This window comes from Anser cygnoides, chromosome 34 (genome assembly GCF_040182565.1).
Source record: "Anser cygnoides isolate HZ-2024a breed goose chromosome 34, Taihu_goose_T2T_genome, whole genome shotgun sequence".
In the NCBI taxonomy this organism is placed as follows: domain Eukaryota; kingdom Metazoa; phylum Chordata; class Aves; order Anseriformes; family Anatidae; genus Anser; species Anser cygnoides.
In genome coordinates this window covers 1,368,568-1,388,789 of record NC_089906.1, presented here as the reverse complement: position 1 = coordinate 1,388,789, position 20,222 = coordinate 1,368,568, and the positions used below count along the sequence as shown (strand labels likewise).

Sequence of the window (20,222 nt, the reverse complement as noted above, 5' to 3'; positions counted from 1 at the left end):
AGTCGGGGGGGGGCCGGACCCCCCCAAGCTGCCCGCCCCCCTTCCTCTTCCCTCCCCCCGCTACAGAAATCGTCAGAAGTCCCAAAAACGAGCAAAATGCCCCCAAATTCCTGCCCCCCCCCCCGACGTGGGGATGAACCCAAAAAACGGGGGGGAATGCAGGGGGCAAGCCCCAGAGCTGGGGTTTGACCCCAAAATGGGGGGTTTGACCCCAAAATGGGGGGTTTGACCCCAAAATAGGTTTGACCTCAAAATAGGGGGGTTGGCCCCAAAATGGGGGTTTGACCCCAAAATCAGGAGGTTTGACCCAAAATGGAGGGATTTGACCCCAAAATGGGGGGTTTGACCCAAAAATGGGGGGTTTGACCCCAAAGTAGGTTTGACCCAAAAATGGGGGGTTTGACCCAAAAATGGGGGGGCCGGAGCTGCGGGGGGTTTGACCCTAAAAGTGTGTGGGGGGAGGGGCTCAAATGGGGGGGCTGAGCCGAAATGGGGGGGGGTCATCCCCAAAACGGAGCGTGGGACCAAACAGGGGGGCACCCAAAAAAGGGGGGCACCCAATAAGGGGGGGCACCCATAAAGGGGGGCACCCATAAAGGGGGGGCCCCAAACGGATGGGGGGGATGGACCCAAACCGGGGGTTTGACCCCAAACCCGGTGGGGAGGGGGCGGGGGGGGTTGGACCCCAAAACGTGGGAGTTTGACCCCAAAACAGGGGGGGTAATTGCACTTAATTAAAAAAATGGGGGGGGGGGGCAGGGAGGGGGGAGGGGTGTTTTTGGGGAGAGGGGGATTTTTGGGCCCCCCCGGCCCCGCTCGCTGGCCTGCAGCGGGGGGCCCCCCGGCACACGCGTGTGCGGTGCGTGTGCGAGTGCTGGTGCCGGGGCACACGCGTGTGCGGGGGTGGGGGCGCACCCATGACCTGGGGGGGAGGGGGGCAAAGGGGGGCTCCTCCCCCCCCTTAACGTGGTGGTGGGGGGGCAAAAGTCCCCCCCGGGGGGGGGAGAAGGGGAGGCCCCAGGTTAACCCTGTCATTGCCGGGGGGCACGGGGGGGGGGGATGGGGGTGTTTTTTGGAGGGGGGGGGATCCGGGGGGGGGGGGGCGCATCAGAGAGGCCGAAGCCTCATCCACGTCGGGGGCGGGGGGCCCCCCCGGGGGCGGACGGCGGCAGCGGGTTTTGGGGGGGGGGACCCGGACGGGGGGTGGGGAGGGTTTTTTGGGGGGGGGGGGGGTTGGGGGGGGGGAGTAGCTTTCTTTTTTTGTCTTTTTTGTCTTTTTTTGTCTTTTTTTTTCCTTCTTTTTTCTGTTTTTCTCCCGGTTTCTCCTCTTCCGGAGGCGCCGTCAGAGGAACCACGACTGGGGGGGGGGTAGGGGAAAGGGGGGGGTCAGTGCCCGCCCCCCCCCCCCCCGACCCTCCCGGGACCCCCGGAGTCCCTCGACCCCCCCCCCCCCCCCCCGGGGTCCTCCAGGGCCCGGCCCCGCCCTCCACGTGCCCGCTCTGGGCCCCGCCCACACCCCCTGGACCCGCCCACACCCATGGCCCCGCCCACAACCCATTGGCCCCGCCCACCCCTCCCGGGCCCCGCCCACCCACCTCTCTTGGCCCCTCCCACCCCCTTGGCCCCGCCCACCCCCTCCTGGGCCTCGCCCACCCCCCCGGCCCCGCCCAGCCCCCCCGTCTTAGCCCCGGCCCCTCATTGGCCGCCTGGCCACCGCACCACCAGGGCCGTCCAATCAGGGCGCGCCCCTGCCCGCCGCAGAGCCTGCCGCCTGCCAGCCAATCAGCAGCCGGCTCCTCCCCCTCCTCCCCGCGCCCAGCCAATCAGAGCCGCGGGGCAGCCAGCCAATCGGGCGTCGTGCCACGGCGCTGGGGGCCAATGGGGAGCCTGCGAAGGGGGCGCGAACCCCCGGGCGGTTGCCGCGGCAACGCCACGCCCCCCATTGTTCCCCCCATTGTGACGTCACGTCTCGTTGCCCCCGGCAACCAGACGGGGCGGGGCGGGGGTGGGGGCAGGTTCCCCTCCCCCACAGCGCCTCCAAGTTTGGGGGGGGTAATTAACGTCGGGGGGTAATTAATGCCTGGGGGGGGCGTGGGGGAGCTGGGGGGGACAGCGGGATGGGGGGGGGTTGGGGGGGTTCTGGGGGGGGTCCTGGTGTCGGGGGGAGGGGGTCCTGGGGGGGAGGGGGGTTCTGGGTGTCCGGGTGGGGTTTTGGGGGGGGTCCTGGTGTCAGGGGGAGGTCTGGGGGGGGGGGGGGGTCAGGTGTCGGGGGGCCCGGGGGGGGCCCGGGGGGTCCCAGTACCTGCTGCTGGGGCAGGGTCAGAAAGTTGCCGTCGCGGGGTCCGAGGCCGACAAAGCGGGGGGCAGCGGCGGCGCCTGACGCTGCGAATGCTGCGGGGGCGGCAGGGTCAGGGGGGGGGCCGGGGCGGGGGGGGGGGGCCGGGACCCCCCTCCCTCCTCCCCCCGCCAGCACTTACCTTGCGAGCCACCCCCCCCACCCCCCTTCAGAAATACGGGGGGCAAAACCGGGGCGGGGAGCAAAAATGGAGAAGGGAAAAATCAAATCAAAAAGCCTACAAATTAAAAAAGACCCAAACCAACAGAATTCTCCCCCAAAAAAGTGGCGATGGTGGGAATGAGGCGCTGGCGGGGACGTGCCTGGAGGGGTGGGGGGTGGGGTGGGGGGACAGTGACGACGATGAGGATGCGGAGGAGGTGATGATGCACGGGCAGCCGGGCCGGCCTGGGCCACCCTGTCACCTCGTGTCACCCCCGGCCCCCCCCCAGCGCCCCCCCCCAGCCCGGGGTCACCTCGGTGCCACCCGTGTCACCGGTGCCGCCCTGCCGCCTGCCTGCGCCGGCGCCGCCTCACCCCGGGGCCACCGCTGCCACTCGTGTCACCGGCACCCGGACGTCCCTGCCCGGCACCTGCGCCCCGCTGCGCCCCACTGCACCCCAGGAACGCGCCCCCCATAGCCGCACCCCCGGCCCCACGCCCCCAGCCCCATACCTGCACCCCCGGCCCCATACCCGCACCCCCATCCGGCCCCACACCCGCACATCCGGCCCCATATCTGCACCCCCCAGCCCCACACCCCCGGCCCTACACCCGCACCCCTGGCCCCACAACCCCAGCCCAACACCCCCACTCCCCCCACCCCAAACCCGCACCCCAGCCCCACGCCTGCACCCCCAGCCCCATATCCGCACCCCCAGCCCCGTTCCCACACCCCCAGCCCCACAGCCGCACCCCATAGCCACACCCCCTGCGCCCCATTCCCACACCCCTGCGCCCCATTCCCACACCCCCTGCGCCCCATTCCCACACCCCCTGCGCCCCATTCCCGCACCCCCCCACCAGCATCAGCCCCCCCCCCCACCCCAACGACACCCCCCGCACCCCAGCCTGGTGCCCTCTTCACCCCATAACCCCCCGCACCCCATAACTACACGCCCCCACGTCCCGTCGTCGCCCCTCACTCACCCTGTGACTCACCCCCCCCGTGACCCCCCCGATAGCTGCGCCCCCTTCACCCTACACCCCCCCGCTGCCCCCCGCTGCCCCCCCCCGCCCCCCATGGCCCAGGTCCCGGCTGCGGGTGCAGTGGGGTGCAGTGGGGTGCAGTGGGGCGCAGTGGGGGCGCCGGGGCCGGGACTTACGGGGTGCCGCGGGCGCTCCGCCCTGGGGGGCGCTGGGGGCTTTGGGCTCCGGCGGGGGCAGGGGCAGGGGCCGGGCCAGGGGGCCCCCGCAGCCCCCGGACCGACCCTGCGCCCCGCACGGCTGCAACGAGAAGACGGTGACGGGCACCCGGCACCCGGGGGGCGGCGGCGGGAGGCAGGGCGGCACCGGGGGGCACGGGGTGGCAGCGGGAGGGGGGCACCCATGGCGTGGGGGGAGGGGCACCTTTGGGGGGGGGGGTCCTGGGGCAGGGGCATCTCGGTCACCCCCATCCTGTTCCCTCTGCTGCAGGCAGTGCAGCTGCACGGCCTCATTTGCATACAGACCCGGCCTCATTTGCATACAGGCTCCGCCCTCAGGGCAGTTCTGGCATGGAGACCCTGCCCATGTGGCCCCACCTGTCCACTGGCTCCGCCTCTGGCTCCTCATTTGCATACAGGCTCCACCCACAGGGCGGTGCTAAGAGGCCCTGCCCACATGGCCCCATCTGTCCACTGGCTCCCGCCCCGCTGCCTCATTTGCATACAGGCTCCACCCCCAAGGCGGTGCTGGTGTGGAGGCCCTACCCATGTGGCCCCACCTCTCTACCTGCTGGCTCCGCCTCCTCCACCTCATTTGCATAGAGGCACCGCCTCCCCACACTTGTCCTGCACAGACCTTGCCCCTAAATCTCATTTGCATACAAGCCCCACCCCTCACATTAACCCCCATCCCGACACTGAACGCACATCACCTCGTGGCAGCAGGGAGGAGCTGATTTGCATACAGGCCACACCCACACCCCAGGCCCCGCCCACCCCGAGGCCCTGCTCATACCCTTATGACGGCCGGAGGGTCCAATTTGCATACAGGCCACGCCCCTCGGTCGCCATGGCAACCAGCACCCGCCCCAGGCCCCGCCCGCACCTAAGGCTCATATCCAGGCCACGCCCATGCAGGGCCCTGCCCCCCCACCTGGCCCCACCCACTCCCCAGGCTCCACCCACCCCCAGGTCCCATCCACACACACACCGTGACAGGGAGGGGCCAATTTGCATACAGGCCACGCCCCTCGGTTGCCGTGGCGACCAGCCCTGGCCCCGCCCCCAGGACCCACCCACTCCGAGGCCCCGCCCACCCCAGGCTCCACCCACCGCCGTGCCCCGCCCACCAGAGGCCCCACCCACACCAGACCCCGCCCACTCACCAAGGCCCCGCCCACCCCAGGCCCCGCCCACCCCAGGCCCCGCCCACCCCGGCCCCGCCCACCCCCGGCCCCGCCCCCCACCTGGGGGCCCTGCGCGGCGCCGTCGGCGCAGACGAACTGCACGAAGTCCTTGAGCGAGTCCTGGCCGTGGTGGTAGCGGATGGTGGGGTGCGCGAAGTACGGCCCCGACTGCGGCAGCAGCGACCCCGACGGGAAGTGCAGCGCCGAGGCCGTGGCCCGCGGGCTGCCTGCACCGAGCCTCAGCGCCGGGCCAGGGGGGCCGCCCGGGGGGGGGTACGGCACGCGGGGCTTCCCCCTCCAGCCCCCTCCCCTTTAAAAGCCCCCCTAAAAACCCTCCCTTTAACCCCCCACCCCCCCTTAACCCCCTCCCTTTAGCCCCCCCCTTTAACCCCCCTTTAGCCCCTCCCTTAACCCCTCCTTAGCCCCCCTTTAGCGCCCTCTCCTTCAGACCCTCCCCTTCAGCCCCCCCCCCATTTACCCCCTTACCCCCCCATCCCCCCATCCCCTCCCCACCCCAACCCCCCGCCCAGGGGTAGAAGGGGGGGGTGGAGGGCGCAGGCAGCAGGGTCCCAAGGGGAGGGGGGGACCTGGGGGGGTCCGGGGGGTTCCAAGGAAGAGTCCCGAGGAGGAGGGGGTCCCAGTGAGGGGTCCTGGGGGGGTCCCAGTGAGGGGTCCTGGGGGGGCGTCCAAGGGGAGTCCTGGGGGGTTCCCAGTGAGGGGTCCCGGGGGGAGCGTCCAGGGGGGAGTCCTGGGGGGGGTCCTGGGAGGAGTCCCGGGGGAGAGGGGCCCCGGGGGGTCCCAGGGGCTCACCGGGGCGGACGCCGGCCAGGACGGGCAGCGGGTGGTGGCCGAAGGCCATGCGGGGGCTGGTGCCGTGCCCCGAGAGCGCGCTGCAGAAATCCAGCTTCCCCGACTTCTTCAGCGCCGCCGGGCCTGGGGGCGCGGGGAGGGGGTGAGGGGGGCGCCTGGACCGCGGGGAACCCCCCCCACACTGGGATCCCCCAGCAGAAATCCCCCAGAGCACCCCCACACCCCTCCAGGACACCCCCGCCAAAAACTCCCCCCCCCGCACCCCTCCGTGCCGCCCCCCACCCCCCTCCACGCCCCCCCCCCCGCACAGACCCCCCCCCCCCCAAGCCCCCTCCTCCTTCTCCCACAGCCCCCCCCAAGCCCCCCATTCCCCACCCAGGTGCCCCCATCCCTCCCCCCAAAGCCCCCCATCCCATCTGCCCCCCCACCCCCCCCATCCTCCTCCCCCCGATCCCCCCCCAAACCATGCCCCCGCCCAGCACAGCCCCCCCCCAAACCTCCTCCTCCTGCAGCCCCCCAGCCCCCCGTAACCCCCCCAGCCCCCCATTCCTCCCCCAAGCCCCCTCCCCATTTTATCTGCCCCCCCCTATTTTATCTGCCCCCCCCCATTTTATCTGACCCCCCCCGCCGAACGCCACCCACCGGTGTCCACGTCCCCCCCACGGCCCCTGGCTGCTCCCGGGGCTGGCGACCGGCCCGGCCCCGGGTAGAAGACGTCGTCCCCGGGCCCCTCCAGGTCCCCCTCGTCCAGCGCCTTGGGGCGCTTGGGGCCGCTGCGGGGACACCGCTGTCACCCCCGGACCCCCCCCCGAAAAAATCCCCCCCCCAAATCCCACCCCCACCCCACCCCCCTCACCCACACAGAGGGGTGACCCAGCCCGCAACATGGGGGGTGCGATGGGGGGCAAGAGGGACACGGGGATGCAGGGGGGCTTTTTTTTTGGGGGGGGGGGGGTTAGGGGTGAAGTGGGGGGGCCAGATATGTGTGGGGGGGGGCGGTTCGAGGGGCTGGGGGGTTACAGGGGGTCCCACCCCGCCACTGGGGACATGATGGGGGGGACATACGGGGGGCAAAAGGGACACGGGGGTGCAAGGGGGGCTTCTTTTTTGGGGGGGGGGGCGGCAGGGGTGAAGTGGGGGGGGGGTCGGGGGGGGTCCAGATGTGGGGGGGGGGGGCAGTTCGAGGGGCTGGGGGGGGGTATGGGGGGTCCCAGGGGAGTCTGAGGGGGGTTTGGGGTTGGTCGTTGGGGGTCCCATGGGCGGGGGGGGGGGGCTTGGAGTGCCGGGGGGGGGCAGAGGGGGGCAAGGGGGGGCAAAGAGGGGGGCAGGGGGTACCTGGCGGTGGGGGGCCCAGGGGCCGGCGGCCGAGGGCGACGGGGCTGATGTTGTAGTACCCCCCGGGCTCTCCAGGTCGGCCAGCGAGAAGTTGGGGCCCGACGCCGTCGCCACGGGGGCTGGGGGGGGGCACACGCGGGGGGGGGGGGGGCACACGCGGGGGGGGGGGGGGCACAGGTCACACATGGGACCTCCCTGGTGCCCCCCCATGTCTGTCCCCCCTCCCCATCACTCCATTCCCACCGCCCCCCTCCATCCTGTGGCCCCCCCCAGATGTTTCCACGCCCCACCCAGCCCCGCAGCCCCCCCCGTGCCCCCCCCCCCAGTGCCCCCCCCCACTCACTCTGGGACACCCGCACCAGCTCCGTCACGTTCCAGACGCCCGACGTCACGAAGCAGTCCTGGAAGGTCAGGTGCCCTGGGGGGGGACACGGGGGAGGACACGTGGGGACACCGCTGGGGGGGTCCCGTGGGGACAGGAGGGGGGGCGGCGGGGGGGCGCGGGGGGGCACTCACCGTTGGGCAGTGGTTTGATGTCCGCGTCCCCCTGGGGGTTGGAGCTGTCCGATTGTCCCGAGTCTGCGGGGGGGAAAGGGGTCAGCCCCCGCCCCCCGCCCCCCGAGACCCCCACCCCCCCCCCTCGACCTCTACCACCCCCCAGCCCCCTGCCCCCCAACCCCCTGCAACCCCCCCTAATTCCAGCCCCCTCCCCCCATCCCTTATCGGTGCCCCCCCACCCCGTTCCCACGGGGTCACCCGAGGTGAACGCCCGCTGTGACCTCGCCCCCCCCCCACCCCCCCCGCCCCCCTGCACCCCCCCGGCCCCCCGCGCCCTCAGACACCCCCCATAGGTGCCCCCCCCGGGGGGGCCCGGTGATGGGGGAACCCAGCAGCCATGGGGGGGGGCTCAGGGAGCTGGGGGGGGGGGGGGGGCTGGGCCAAGCCGGGGGGGGGGCGGGGGGGGCCAAGGGGGGGGGGCCGGGGGCCGCCATGGGGCCGGGCTGGGGGCCAGGAATGCGCTGGCCCCCCGCCAGCGGGCAGCGCCAACAAAGCGGCCATTGTCTGCGCCGGGCTGGGGGGGGGTCCTGGCCCCCCCCCACACACACACCCCCCACTGCCCCCCCCAGCACCTTGCCCTCACCGTGGGGTCGTGTCCCCCCCCCCCCCCAAAAAAATCCCCACCGTATCGGGGGCAGGAGGACAGATCCCCCCCCCTCAGACCCCCACCCACCCTCAGACCCCCCCCCCCCCCCAAATCCCTCCCCCCAAATCCCCCCCCGTCTGCCTGCGGGGTCAGAGGTCAGCCAGGTCACGACCCCTGCGGGGGGGGGGGGCTGCTCACAGCGATCCCCGTGCCCCCTCTGCCCCCCCCCAAGTGTCCACAGCCCCCCCGAAGCCCCCCAGCAGAGGGTCCAGGTGCTGGGGGGGCAGCTGCAGCCGCCCCCCCACCTCCCAATGGGTGCCCCCCCCCCCCCCGAAACCCACACCTGTGCCCTCGGACCCAGCTGTGCTGGGGGGGGGGGCAACGCAGCGGTGATCGTGCCCCCACTGGACCCCCCCCCCAGGTGCATGGAGCCGGGGGGGGGGCACCGGGACCCCCGCAAGGACCCCCCAAAAGGGTCCAGACCCCCCTCAGAGTGAGGCCGGAGCACCTTGGGTGGGGGTCCCAAGCACCTGGACCCCCCAACCCCCAAGGAACAAATTTTTTTGGGGGGGAGGACACCCAAGCACCTGGACCTCCCCCCCACATGGAAAAAATTTGGGGGGGGGACCCAAGCACCTGGACCCCCCAACATGGAACAAATTTGGGGGGGACCCAAGCACCTGGACCTCCCCCCATGGAATAAATCTGGGGGGGGACCCAAGAACCTTGACCCCCCCATGGAACAAATTCTTTTTGGGGGGGGGGGGGGGCTGCTGGGACCTGGTGGCAGCCATGGCGGTGGGCAGGCCAGCAATGGGAGGGGGTTGGTGTAGGGGGGGGCACTTTGGCTCAGGGTTTTTTTTTGGGGGGGGGCGTCGTGTAGTTGCAGGGGGGCCCCCCTTGGTGGCGAGTGGGGGGTCCCAGGCGTGCGGGGGGTCCCGGCGGCGGTGCCGCAGCGCGGTTCGGGTGCCAACAGGCGCCGCCATCTTACGCACGGAGGGGGTTGGCACCGCGCCCCCGGGCCCGCGGGAGCCAAAAGGGCCCCCGGCAAAAGGGTGGGGGGTGGGGGGTCGGAGGGGGTGTGGGGGCACACAGACGCTGGGGGGGGGGGTCGGGGGGGCAGGGCTGCGCACGGGGCCTCGTGCGGCGCATGGGGGCACGGTGCCAACCGGGGCCATTTTGGCGGCGCTGGGCGGGAGCCGGGCTGGGGCTGTCGGAGCCCTCCCCGGCCGGGCTGGGGGGGGCACGGAGGGAGGGGGTGTGAGGGGGGAGCTGCAGGGCCCCCCCGTGCCCCCCCCCCCCAGGGACGTGCCCCGGCTTGGCACGCAGGCCTGGGCGCGGGGGTGGGGATTCGCCTTGCTCACGGTGTGTGTGTGGGGGGCACAAAGTGCTGCCCCCCACCCCGAAAGCCCACGGGGGACATCGAGGAGCCACCGAAAAACACCCAAAACCGCTCGCTCCAGCCCCAAAATCCCCCCTCCCCGGCAGCAGGCCCCCCTCATCCAGGCAGGGAGTGTGCGCACACACCTGTGCTGGGGGGTGGGGTGGGGGGGGGCTGCATTTCTTGTGCCCCCCCTCCGTGCGTGTGCCCCCGTGTCACGCACCCGCAGCCCAGCGGAGACAAAGGCGCCCGCTGGGTGCCCGGCGCCGGCACGGCACGGGTGCAGGAGCGCTGCACGGGACGGTGCGCGGCACGGAGCGCGGTGCTCAGCGCACGGTGCTCAGCGCACGGTGCACGGCACGGCACACGGTGCACGGCACACGGTGCACGGCACACGGTGCACGGCACACGGCCCAGCACCGCGCGCGGCCCCCGGTGCACGCTCTGGCACGGCGCGCGGCACCCGGCTCGGCACGCGGCGCGCGCTTTGGCACTCGGCGCCGCTTTGTGCGAGGCGCGCGGGGGCCGCACCCCCGCCCGGGGCTGCCCTGCGCGGGCACGGGGAGGGGGCTGCGGGGACGGGACCCCCCCCTCCCTTCTCCTCCTCCTCCTCCTCCTCGCTTCCCCCTCGGGGGCTGTCGCCGGCCCCAGCTGCGGCACTGCCCCGGAGCTGCGGCAGCGGCACCGCTCCAGCCGTGGCCGCGCGCTCGCTGCCGGCATCGCCGCCAGCCCCCGGGCGTCCTGGGGGGGTTACGGGGGACCCCAAATTTTGGGAGGCTGTTGGGGGGGGAGGACGGAGAGGCGCAGGGCGGCCGGGGGGCCGGCTCCCCGCGGCACACACACACGCACACACACACAGACAGACACGGTCCCGGCGCTTCGCCGGCGCCGGCGGTCCGCACTCACCGGGCGCCTGCACAAAGAAAGCCAGGTAGAGGTCGAGCTCCTTGATGGTGACGCCGATGTGGTGCGGCTGCACGCAGAGGCCGGGGCTGGCGCACTGCGGCGCCTTGGCCAGGCGCTCGCCGTCGGTGCTCTCCAGCGGGACGCCCTTGAAGAGGATGACCATCACCAGGTCGAGCCGCCACACCTTGTCCGCCTGGCGCAGGCAGTCGATGCGGCGGATCTTGCCCTTCTGGTCGGGGTTGGAGAGGACGCAGCACGGCGCCTTCTTGCCGGTGACGGAGAGCACGAAGTCCTCGCGGCACTCGGGCCGGATGTCCTTGCGCAGCTTGGCCAGGAGGCGCGAGGCCCACTTCTGCTTGACCTCGGGCTTCTCGCCCAGCAGCTCGTCCTTGACGGCGCGCTCCTCCTCCTTCGACATCCGCTTCTCGTGCTTCTTGAAGTACTTGCGCTTGCGGGCCTGCAGGTTGAACCAGGTGTAGGAGAAGGCCCGGACGTGGGGCAGCAGCGCCTCGATGAACGGGTGGAACTCATCCTGCGGGGCGGCAACGGCGTCAGCAGGGCGAGGGCCGGCGGTCCCGGCACCGCTCCCGGTGCTGCCCGGCGCCCGCCGCCCGCAACGGCTGCGTTCAGGGCTCGGGAACGGCCCCGGTAACGGCACAGCCCCCGCGGCGCTGCTGCGGCACAGGCACCGGGACGGCTCAGCGCCGCTGCCCGCTCAGCCCCAGTGCCCAGCCCCGGTCCCTGCTCAGCCCCGGTGCCCACTAAGCCCCGTGCCGCTGCAGCCCCGGTGCCCAGCTCCAGTGCCAAGCTCCGGTGCCCAGCCCCGGTGCCACCGGCACAGCCTCATCCCCAGGGACGTCCGCAAGCAGCCGGTCCCGGTCCCCAGCCCCGTTGCCACGACCGGTCCCTGCCGCCAGCCCCGCTCCTGTCCCCGGTCCCCATCCCCGGTGCCGTCCGTCCGTCCTCATCGCCGGTGCCAGCGGTCCCCAGCCCCGGTTCCCGGTGCTCCGCAGCCCTGTTCCCTTCGCTTCCCGGCCCCGGTGCCATCCCCGGCCCCCAGTCGCCACCCGCCGCTCACGTCCCTGTCCCCGTCCCGGTGCCACCGCTGCCCGGTCCCCGTCCCTGACTCCGTCAGTCCCTGGTGCCACCGGTGCCCAGTCCCCATCCCCAGTGCCGCCGGTCCCCGTCCCCGTCCGTACCATTGCGGCGGCTCATCCCTGCCGTGGGCAGCTGCCAGTCGGGCCCCGGCGGGGCAAAACCGGAGCGGGGGGGGGCAATAACGGGACGGGAAGGGGTGGGGGGCCACTACCGGCGAGAAGAAGTTACCGGGGGGGCGAGGGGCGGGCACCGGAGCGGGCACCGGAGCGGCGAGTGGCGGGTCCCGGTTCCCGACACCACTGAGCAGGGAGGGGCTCGGGCACCGGGGGGGGGTCCCGGTTACCGGAGGGGGTCCCGGTTATGGGAGGGGGATGCCGGTTACCGGGGGGTCCCGGTTATGGGAAGGGGGTCCCGGTTTCCGGAGGGGGTCCCGGTTACCGGGGGAATGCCGGTTACCGGAGGGGGTCCCGGTTACCGGAGGGGGGTCCCGGTCACTGGGGGGGGGGAGGGAGGGGGGACCGGGAGGGACCGGAGCCGTCTCGCAGCCGGAGCGCCCCAGCTCCAGCCCCAGCCCCGCCGCCGCCGCCGGGCGCGGAGCGCGCGGAGCCGCCGCGGCCCCTTTTGGCACCGGGACCGGAGCGGCGGCGGCCAATGGCAGCGCAGCGCGCGGGGGGAGCGCCCGCCCCATTGGCCGGGACGGGGGGGGGCGGGACCGGCCGGGACCGGCCGGGGGGGGGGAGCCGGGGGGGGGGGGGGGAACGGGGAGTTCGGGGACGGGACACGGGGGGCGGGGGGGCCGGGGGGCTCCACGCGTGATCCCCGCGCCCCCCCCCCCCCCCGTGGGTTCCGAGAGGGGGCCACGCGTGGGCTGCACGTGCCGGGGGGGGGGCGGGGGGGCTCTGTATGGGGGGGCGGGGGGGCTCGGATCCCAAAACACGCGTGGGGGGGGGGGCGGTGCCGGACGCGACCCCCGGGCAGGGAATTTGGGGGGCGGGGGGGGGGGCTCGGCCCCGCGTCCTCGCGCGACCCCCCGCCCCCCCCCCCCCGCCCCAGGGGCCCCGCTCCCCTCGGCACGCCCTTTTTTTGGGGGAAAAGCCCCGGATTTTGGCTGCTTTCCCCAGCCCCGGAGCGGCCCCTGCGCGCGGCGGCGCGGAACGGCCCAAAACCTCCGTTTCTGCCCCCAAATCCCCGACGCGGAGCTCGGAGCCAATGCCCCCCGCTCCACCCCCGCCCCCCCCCCCCCCCCCCCCCCCCCCCGGTAATTAATTCCCTCTGTGCGAAGGATAAAAAAAAAAAAAAAAAAGAAAAAAAAAAAGAAAGAGGAAAAAAGAAAAAAATTGGGGAGTTTCGGGAGCGAGGCCAGGGGGAGGCTCCCAGGGGCTGCGCCCTCGCCCTCCTCCAGCGCCAAACCCCTCGAATTTCACCCCAAAGCAGCAGCACGGGGTTGGGGGGCGCTCCCCAGCCCCTTCTGTTCCCCCCCACACACTTTTATTCATTTTATTTTTTTCTTTTATTTTTTTTTTCCTTCCCAAAGCCCAAATCGAGCCACAGCAGCGCGGCCGCGCCGGGGGGGGTGCGTCGAGGAGGGGGCACCCGGGGGGGGTCCCCGAAGCCCCCTCCCCACCTCGGGGCGGCCCCGGGGGTGCTGAGGGAGGCGGGGACCCCTGCCCCCCCCCCCCCCAGACCCCCACCCCCCGGAGGACAAAGGGCCCCCAGGTGCTCGGGGATGCTCGGTCCCCTCCCGGCCACCTCGGTCCCCTCCCGGCCACCCCACGGCGGCCGTCGGGGTGGCACCGGAGGGTCCCGGGGGGGAACCTCGGCCACGGGACCCCCATCGGGGGGGGGAAGGTGTTGGGACCCCCCCTCGCCCCCTCGCCCGTCCCCCTGCATCCCGGGGCCGTGCCAGGTGGCCACGGAAGGATCTGGAGGCTCCCGGCCGGGTCCGCCCGCACGCCCGCGCCCTCGCGCCCGGCGGTAACGGGATCGGGGCGCCCCGGTGGGTCGGGGTCCCCCGGTGGGTTGGGGTCCCCCCGGGGGGTCGGGGTCCCCCCGGCGGGGTCCGGCCCCGCGCTGCCGGGCTGCAATTGGCTGCGCGGCCCCGCATTGAGCTGCAGTCTTGGGCGAAGCCACGTTGCCGCGTCCGCAGCTGTAAGCACCCGGCAAAGCGCCAGCGCCCGGCTGCGGCGGAGGGGGAGGAGACGCCGCCGAAAAAACGGGGGGGTGGTAGAAAAAAAAAAGGGGGGGATAATAAAATAAAGCAAAAAAAAAAATAAAAAATTTGCAGCCTTCTTCCCCCCCCCCCCCTTTCTCCCCTCAACTCCCCCCCCCCCTCGGAGCCCCGGCAGCGCCCGCCCTCCCGCGCCGCTGCCAGCAGCCTCCCCCCTCGGCCCCTCGGCTTCGCCGCGAGAGAAAATAACCCGAAAAAGCCAGACTTGCCGCCAAAAATCCCCCCCGCCCGCGGCCCCTTCCTCCGGGGCTGCCAAGACCCTTCCCCGGCGCTCCCTGCCCGGGGGCCGGGGGGGGGACACGAGGGGACCCCGCTCCGAGGCCGGGAGCCGCCGGCGGCCTCGAGGGAAGGCGTCGGGCTGGGGAGGGGGGGGGACACATGGGGAGGGGGGGGGACGCAGGTGGCGGGTGGGGGGCGTCCGGGAGGGGCCGCGGGGACATCGCCTGCCCGCGGCCACGTGGAGGGCCCGGTGACGGCAGCGCTGGGCTGGGGGGCGCGGGGCGAGGCCGGGGCCGTGGCGCGGCGGCTGGCGGTGCCGCAGCGCGGGGCCGGTGAGGTTTGGCACCGCAGGACCCCGGCAGCTGCCCCCCCCCACCCCCGCCATCCCCGAGCCCCCCCCCCCCCGCCCGTTATCCCCGTGGCCTCCTGCCAGCCCCGGGCCGGGGGGGCCCCGCGGTGCTGCGGCGGCCAAGAAAGCTTTTTGTGGCCCATCAATAATTCAGGGCCCTCCCCGACCCCCCCAGCCCAGCCCAGGGCTCCTCCATTATTGATGCCACCACGGGCCCCGCTGCTGGGGGGGGGCGCGGGGGGGGGCCTGGGGGGGGCCAAGGGGCTGGGACGTGGGGTGGGGGGCGCGCAGCTCGGCACACGCGGCACGGACACGCGGCACACGCACGGCCTGGCCCTGTGTCCCCCCCCCTCCCCGGCACCGCGCGGCGCCCACGCGTGTCGCCGCCCCCACCCCGCCCCGGGCACCTCGCACGGCCTCGCACGTGGCGGGGGGGGGATTTTAGGGGGGGGGGCCCATCCCGCACCGATTGCATCAGCCGCACCGCAGCCGCGCGCGGGGCCTGGGGCGGTTGCGTGGCCCTGCCATGCCTGCCACACGCGGGTGCCGCACGCCCCACGGATTTGGGGAGGGGGGGGGGCACACCCCTGCAGGCACCACACACGCGCGTGCACGAGGGCCGAAGCACGCGCCTTGCACACGCGCAGAGGGGAAGCGTGGACGGGTTCCACGCGGGCGCATCTGGCACACGCGCGTGTCCCCGGCACGCGCAGGCGTTAGGGCGCAGCCGGTGCCACGGCGGCACCGTCCGCACCCGTCACGTGTGCCGCGTGCCCTGCGTGTGCTCCACGCGCTGTTCCCATTCCCACAGACGTGCCGTGCGTTATTCCCATACGCACGCCGGGCGTTATTCCCACAGACGTGCCACGCGTCCTGTGCGTTACACCCACGCCCCACCGGGCCACGCGCCGCACCCCGCTGCGGGCAGCGCGGCCCCATAGGGCAGCAGGCGCCGTGCTATAGGTGCCGCACTCCACAGCCCCCCCCCCCGCATGCCGCTATAGGGGCTGCGGCCCCCACCCCACGCATCGGGGTCCCCACATCGCGCCCTTCCACGGGGGCTGATGTCGGGGGGCGTGGATGCACAGATCCGGGGGGGCCGCTCTGAATTTCCTCCTGCGTTTTCGAGAGAAAATGGCCACGGCATTCGCTGCCGCCGGCTCCGGTCCATGCGCGCGCCCCGCACCGGGCTGTACGGCGGCCAGAACGCCCTATAGGGCCGGAGACGCGCGGTGGCACCATGCCACCCCGCGCCGTGTGCCGGGGCAGGGAGCAGAGAGCAGTGGGGGCCACCCCGCGCCCCCCCCAGCGCCACCACGGAGCTGACGGCACCGCCACCGCCTTGTGCCATCACCGCCCGTGGGCGTCGCGCGCCCCGCAGGGGGGGTTTCCTATAGGAAGGAGCGTGCCGGGCGTTATTATCCTGCTATAGGGGCGGCGACGTGCACGGCCCTGCTGAGGATCTGCCGCACGGTGCGGCCGCTATAGGGGACGGCAATCGGTGCCGCCAGCGCCGACAAGCGCTGCGCCGCCGGCTGCCTGCGCAGCCACGGGGCCCGGCAGCGGGAGCTGCCGCTATCTGTGCCGCTATATGTGCCGCTATACGTGCCGCTATACGTGCCGCTCCCCGTGCCGTTATCCGTGCCGCAGCAGCCACGGCCGGATCCTGGCGCGCGCCCGATGCCGGAGCTATAGGGGATGGTGGCAGCGGCCCAAAACCACCCAGAAATCGCCTCAAAAAGGGAAGCGGGGCGGGAGAGCGGGGTGCAGGTGTGCACATGTACGTGAGCACACACGTGTGCAAGCACACACGTGCAGGAGGCACACAAGGCCGGCGTGCACATGTATGTGAGCGTGCTGCACCAGCGGGCACGCGCGCGGGCACGGCACAATTGTTCCCGCGAGGCCGTCGTGCACGTGCACACGCGTGTGCAGCCGTGCCCGCGCCAGGTGAGCACCCGCCCGCAGCGTGCCCGCACACACACACACGTGTGCGCCAGCACACGCATGTCGCTGGCGCGCGCGGGCAGAGGCACACACGCATGTGCAACGCTGGGCTGCTGGCGCGTGCACACGCGTGTGCGGGGCGGGCGCCGAAGCTGCGAGAAGCGCCGCTGGCCGCCCGCCCAGACGCAACCGGCCGCCAAAACCGCCCCGAAAAGCGGGAGAAAAGGGCAAAGGGAGGGGGGGGGGGGGCGAAACCCAGCCAAGCCCCGGCTGCGCGGGGGGGGGGGGACTGCCTGAGCCGCTGCCACCCCCGATGCAGCCCCCAGAATAAGGGGGGGGGCCCGGGGAGAGCCCCCCCACTATAGGGACGCAGCTCCAGGACTGAACCCTACGGGGGGGGGCCCAACGGCACCGATCCCCGACCTCCCCCCGCTCCTTTGCCCTGCCCCTCCCCTTAGAAGGGGACTTGTGCCCCCGACTGTGCCCCCCCCCCCCCGAGGCCAATCCCCCCCTCCCTTCGCCCCCACCCCGGGGCGAGAAGCGGTGGCCCCGCGCGGTGACACCCCTGCCCCGCACAGGGACCCCCGGTTCCGGTTCCCCCCCCGCCCCCCCCTCGTTGCAGGAACCGGGGACCGCGGCGGCACCGGGAGCCTGCGGGGTCCCCGTACGCGGCCACCGGGGCGCTCCGCTCCGCACCGGGCAGCACCGGGGCCGGGACCGGTCCTTGGCGCGGGGATGCCCCGGGAGCGGCTGCTGCTTGTCCCGCTCGAAGCCAGACCGGGGGGGGCAACCGGGACCGGGGGGGAGGCAACCGGGACCGGGGGGGAGGCAACCGGGACCGGGGGGCACCGGGCATGCAGCAGGGACGGCGGCAGCGGGCAGCAGCCCCCCCGGTCACCCGCCCCGGGGAGCCGCAGCGCGGGGTCCCGGGGCCCCCCCGACCCTCTGCGGGCACCGGACGGAACCGGGGGTAGCCCCGAGCCCGGACCGGGACCGCGGGTACCAGACGGGGCCCCCCCCCCGGGGACTCCCCGCCGCTTTTTCGCCGGTCCCGGGAGCTGGCACAACCCCCCCGGGAGCCCCCCACCGCTACCGGGCGCTTCCAGCGGGAGCGCCGCCTCCCCGGTACCGAGCACCGGGGAGATGGGGGGGGAAAGGGGAGGGCTCCGTGCTCCCCCCCCCCCCCATTTTCAGGGAGGTGCAGACGCGCAGCAAACCCCAAACCCTCCGTAGGGCGGCTCCCGGGCCCTCCCCGGTACCGGACGGCCCCCCGCGGTACCGGACGGCCCTTCCCGGTACCGGACGGCCCCCCCCCCCGTTAACGGACGGCCTTTCCCGTTAACGGACGGCCCCCCTCGGTACCGGACGGCCCCCCCCGGTACTCCCGGCACCGGCCCACCCCCGGCACCGGCCCCCCGCTCGCGGCCCGTACCTGGGTGAGGCAGTACGGGGAGTACATGGCGGCGGTGTCAGCCGCGGCGGGGCATGGCCGGGGGGCCGCGACCGGGACCGGGACACGGGACCGGGGAACCGGGACCGGGACCGGGACCGGGACCGGGCGGCGGCGGCGGCGCGGGGAAAGTTTGGCCGAAGTTCGGCGCCCGCCGCACTTTTGCCGGCGGGAAGCGCCGCCGAGGCCCCGCCCACCGGCCCCGCCCACCCCCAAGCCCCGCCCACCGCCACCCGCCAAGCCCCGCCCACCCCACGCCTCGGCCACGCCCTCTCGACCCCACCCCGCGGTACGGCCACGCCCCCTCCGCGCTTGGCCACGCCCCCCGGAGCTGGGACCACGCCCCTCCGCGCTTGGCCACGCCCCCCGGAGCTGGGGCCACGCCCCCTCCGCGCTTGGCCACGCCCCCTCCGATGGGGCGCCTCGGGGGACCGGGCCCCCACGGGCACGGGGCGGGGGGGGGGGGCACAGAGTGGGGGGGACAGCGACATGTCGCGACAGGGGCGGGGCCGTGACACGGGCACCGCGGTGGCAGTGGCATCGAGGTGCCGGCGGCACCGCACCGACAGCGGCCGTGCCATGTCGTGACGGTGGCGGTGTTGTGACAGCGGCACCGCCGCGCCGGGACCGTGGCGGTGCCGTGACGGTGCCAACGGCGGTGCCCCCCCATCTGTCCCTCCGGCTGCGGCCATCTGTCACCGCCCGGTGCCAGCGCTGGCACCGCCGCCGGCACCCCTTCGCTGCCGGGGGGGGGCGGCACCGCCACCGCCGGGGGGGTGACATCGGGGGGTGACGTCATGGGGGGGGCTGTGACGTCATGCGGTCCCCCCGTGCCCACGTCACGGGGGTGGGGGTCCTATATGGGGGGGGGGGCACCTCCAAACAAAGTCCTGGCAGTGCCAGGGGGGGGCTGAGCACGGCGAGGGGGGAAAGTGGCCCAAAATAGGGTGCCCCCCCCCCCCCCCCGGGGGGGGGGGCATGGGGACACCCAGCTGCAGACGGAGCACGTGGTGACGCGCGTCGTGACATGCCGCAATACGTCAGGACATGCCACGATGTCGTGACGTGCTGCGGTACGTTGGGGCACACCACGATACGTCAGGAAACGATGCGATACGTTGCGACACGCCGCAATATGTCGCGACACACTACGACGTCGGGACACGCCATGATATATCGTGACACAGCAGCGATATGTCGTGACACACCACGACGTCGGGACACGCCGTGATATATCGTGACACAGCAGTGATATGTCGCGACACACCACGACGTCGGGACACGCCATGATATATCGTGACACAGCAGTGGTATGTCGTGACACGCCAGCGATATGTCGTGACACGCCAGGACGTCGTGACATGCTGCAATATGTTGGGACACGCTGCGATATGTCGTGACGCCGCGATACGTCATGACACGCCACGATATGTCACGACATGCCACCTGCCAGCCCCAGGACACACACGGCTGGGCAGGAAGGACCTGGGGTGGGGGGGGGTGGGGGGGCACAAACGCCCCCCCCCAGGGCAGAGCCACCGGAAGAACAAAGGCAGCGGCGCGGGAACCGCAGAGGCCCCAAAATCGGGCAAAACTGCCCCAAAACCCGGCTGCCTTCCAGCCCCTCCCACAGCCCCCCCCCGACACCTGAGGCCGCGGGGGGGGGCGGGGGGGGGCCGGGTCCCCACGGCAGGGGAGGCCCGGGGGAGGTTTGGGGCGATTTCAGGGGATTTTGGCTCCGGTTAGCGGCGGTTTTTCACCGCCTGCCGAGGCCTGGAAGCCATTAGGGCCCCCCCGGCCCCCCCCCCGGCCCCGCGGCTCGAGCCAAAGGAGGGGGGGGGTGGCCCCGCCCCCCCCCGTCTGCTGTAGGGCCCGGGGGGGGGCCGGGGGGGGAGGGGAGCCTGAGCCCAACCCCCCCGGGGGGGCCCACGCGTTGGGGGCGGTGTGGGAGGGCCCCCCCCGGTCACCCCAAATATCGGGGCCCCCCAACACTACCCCAAATATCTTCGCCCCCCCCCGGTCACCCCAAATTTCCCCCCCGTCACCCCATATATTGCCCCCCCCCCCAATTTCGCCACCCCCCCGGGTCACCCCAAATATCGCCCCCCCGTCACCCCATATATTGCCCCCCCCCCCAATTTCGCCACCCCCCCGGGTCACCCCAAATATCGCCCCCCCCCTCACCCCATATATTGCCCCTCCCCCAAATTTCGCCCCCCCCCCCACGGGTCACCCCAAATATCGCCCCCCCCCCCGCGGCACCCTGCAAATATCGCCCCTCCCCGGGGTCACCCCAAATATTGAGTTCCCCCCCCCCCGGGCCCCCCCCCGTGCCTGCAACCACCCCCTTCTCCACCTCCCCCCCTCCCCCCGGCTTCCTGCCCCCCCCCCACCTCCCGGCCCCGCTTCCGCCCTCACCTTCACCCACTTCCGCCCGCACCTTCACCCGCTTCCGCCCTTCTCCCTCCCG

At 73.3% G+C, this 20,222-nt stretch overlaps 1 protein-coding gene across 1 annotated transcript; it reads right to left on the bottom strand.

Moving 5' to 3' along the window:
• Nucleotides 1–1,235: 1,235 nt before the first annotated feature.
• NFIX (nuclear factor I X) lies at nt 1,236–17,902 on the bottom strand. The gene is given in 11 exon segments (XM_066986581.1): nt 1,236–1,357; nt 2,303–2,391; nt 4,947–5,113; nt 5,697–5,819; nt 6,339–6,478; nt 7,040–7,100; nt 7,103–7,150; nt 7,375–7,449; nt 7,548–7,610; nt 10,463–10,994; nt 17,735–17,902. Coding segments are annotated over 10 exon segments (1,308 nt in total). The 5' UTR covers nt 17,762–17,902; the 3' UTR covers nt 1,236–1,357; nt 2,303–2,319.
• Between the last annotated feature and the right edge of the window lie 2,320 nt (nt 17,903–20,222).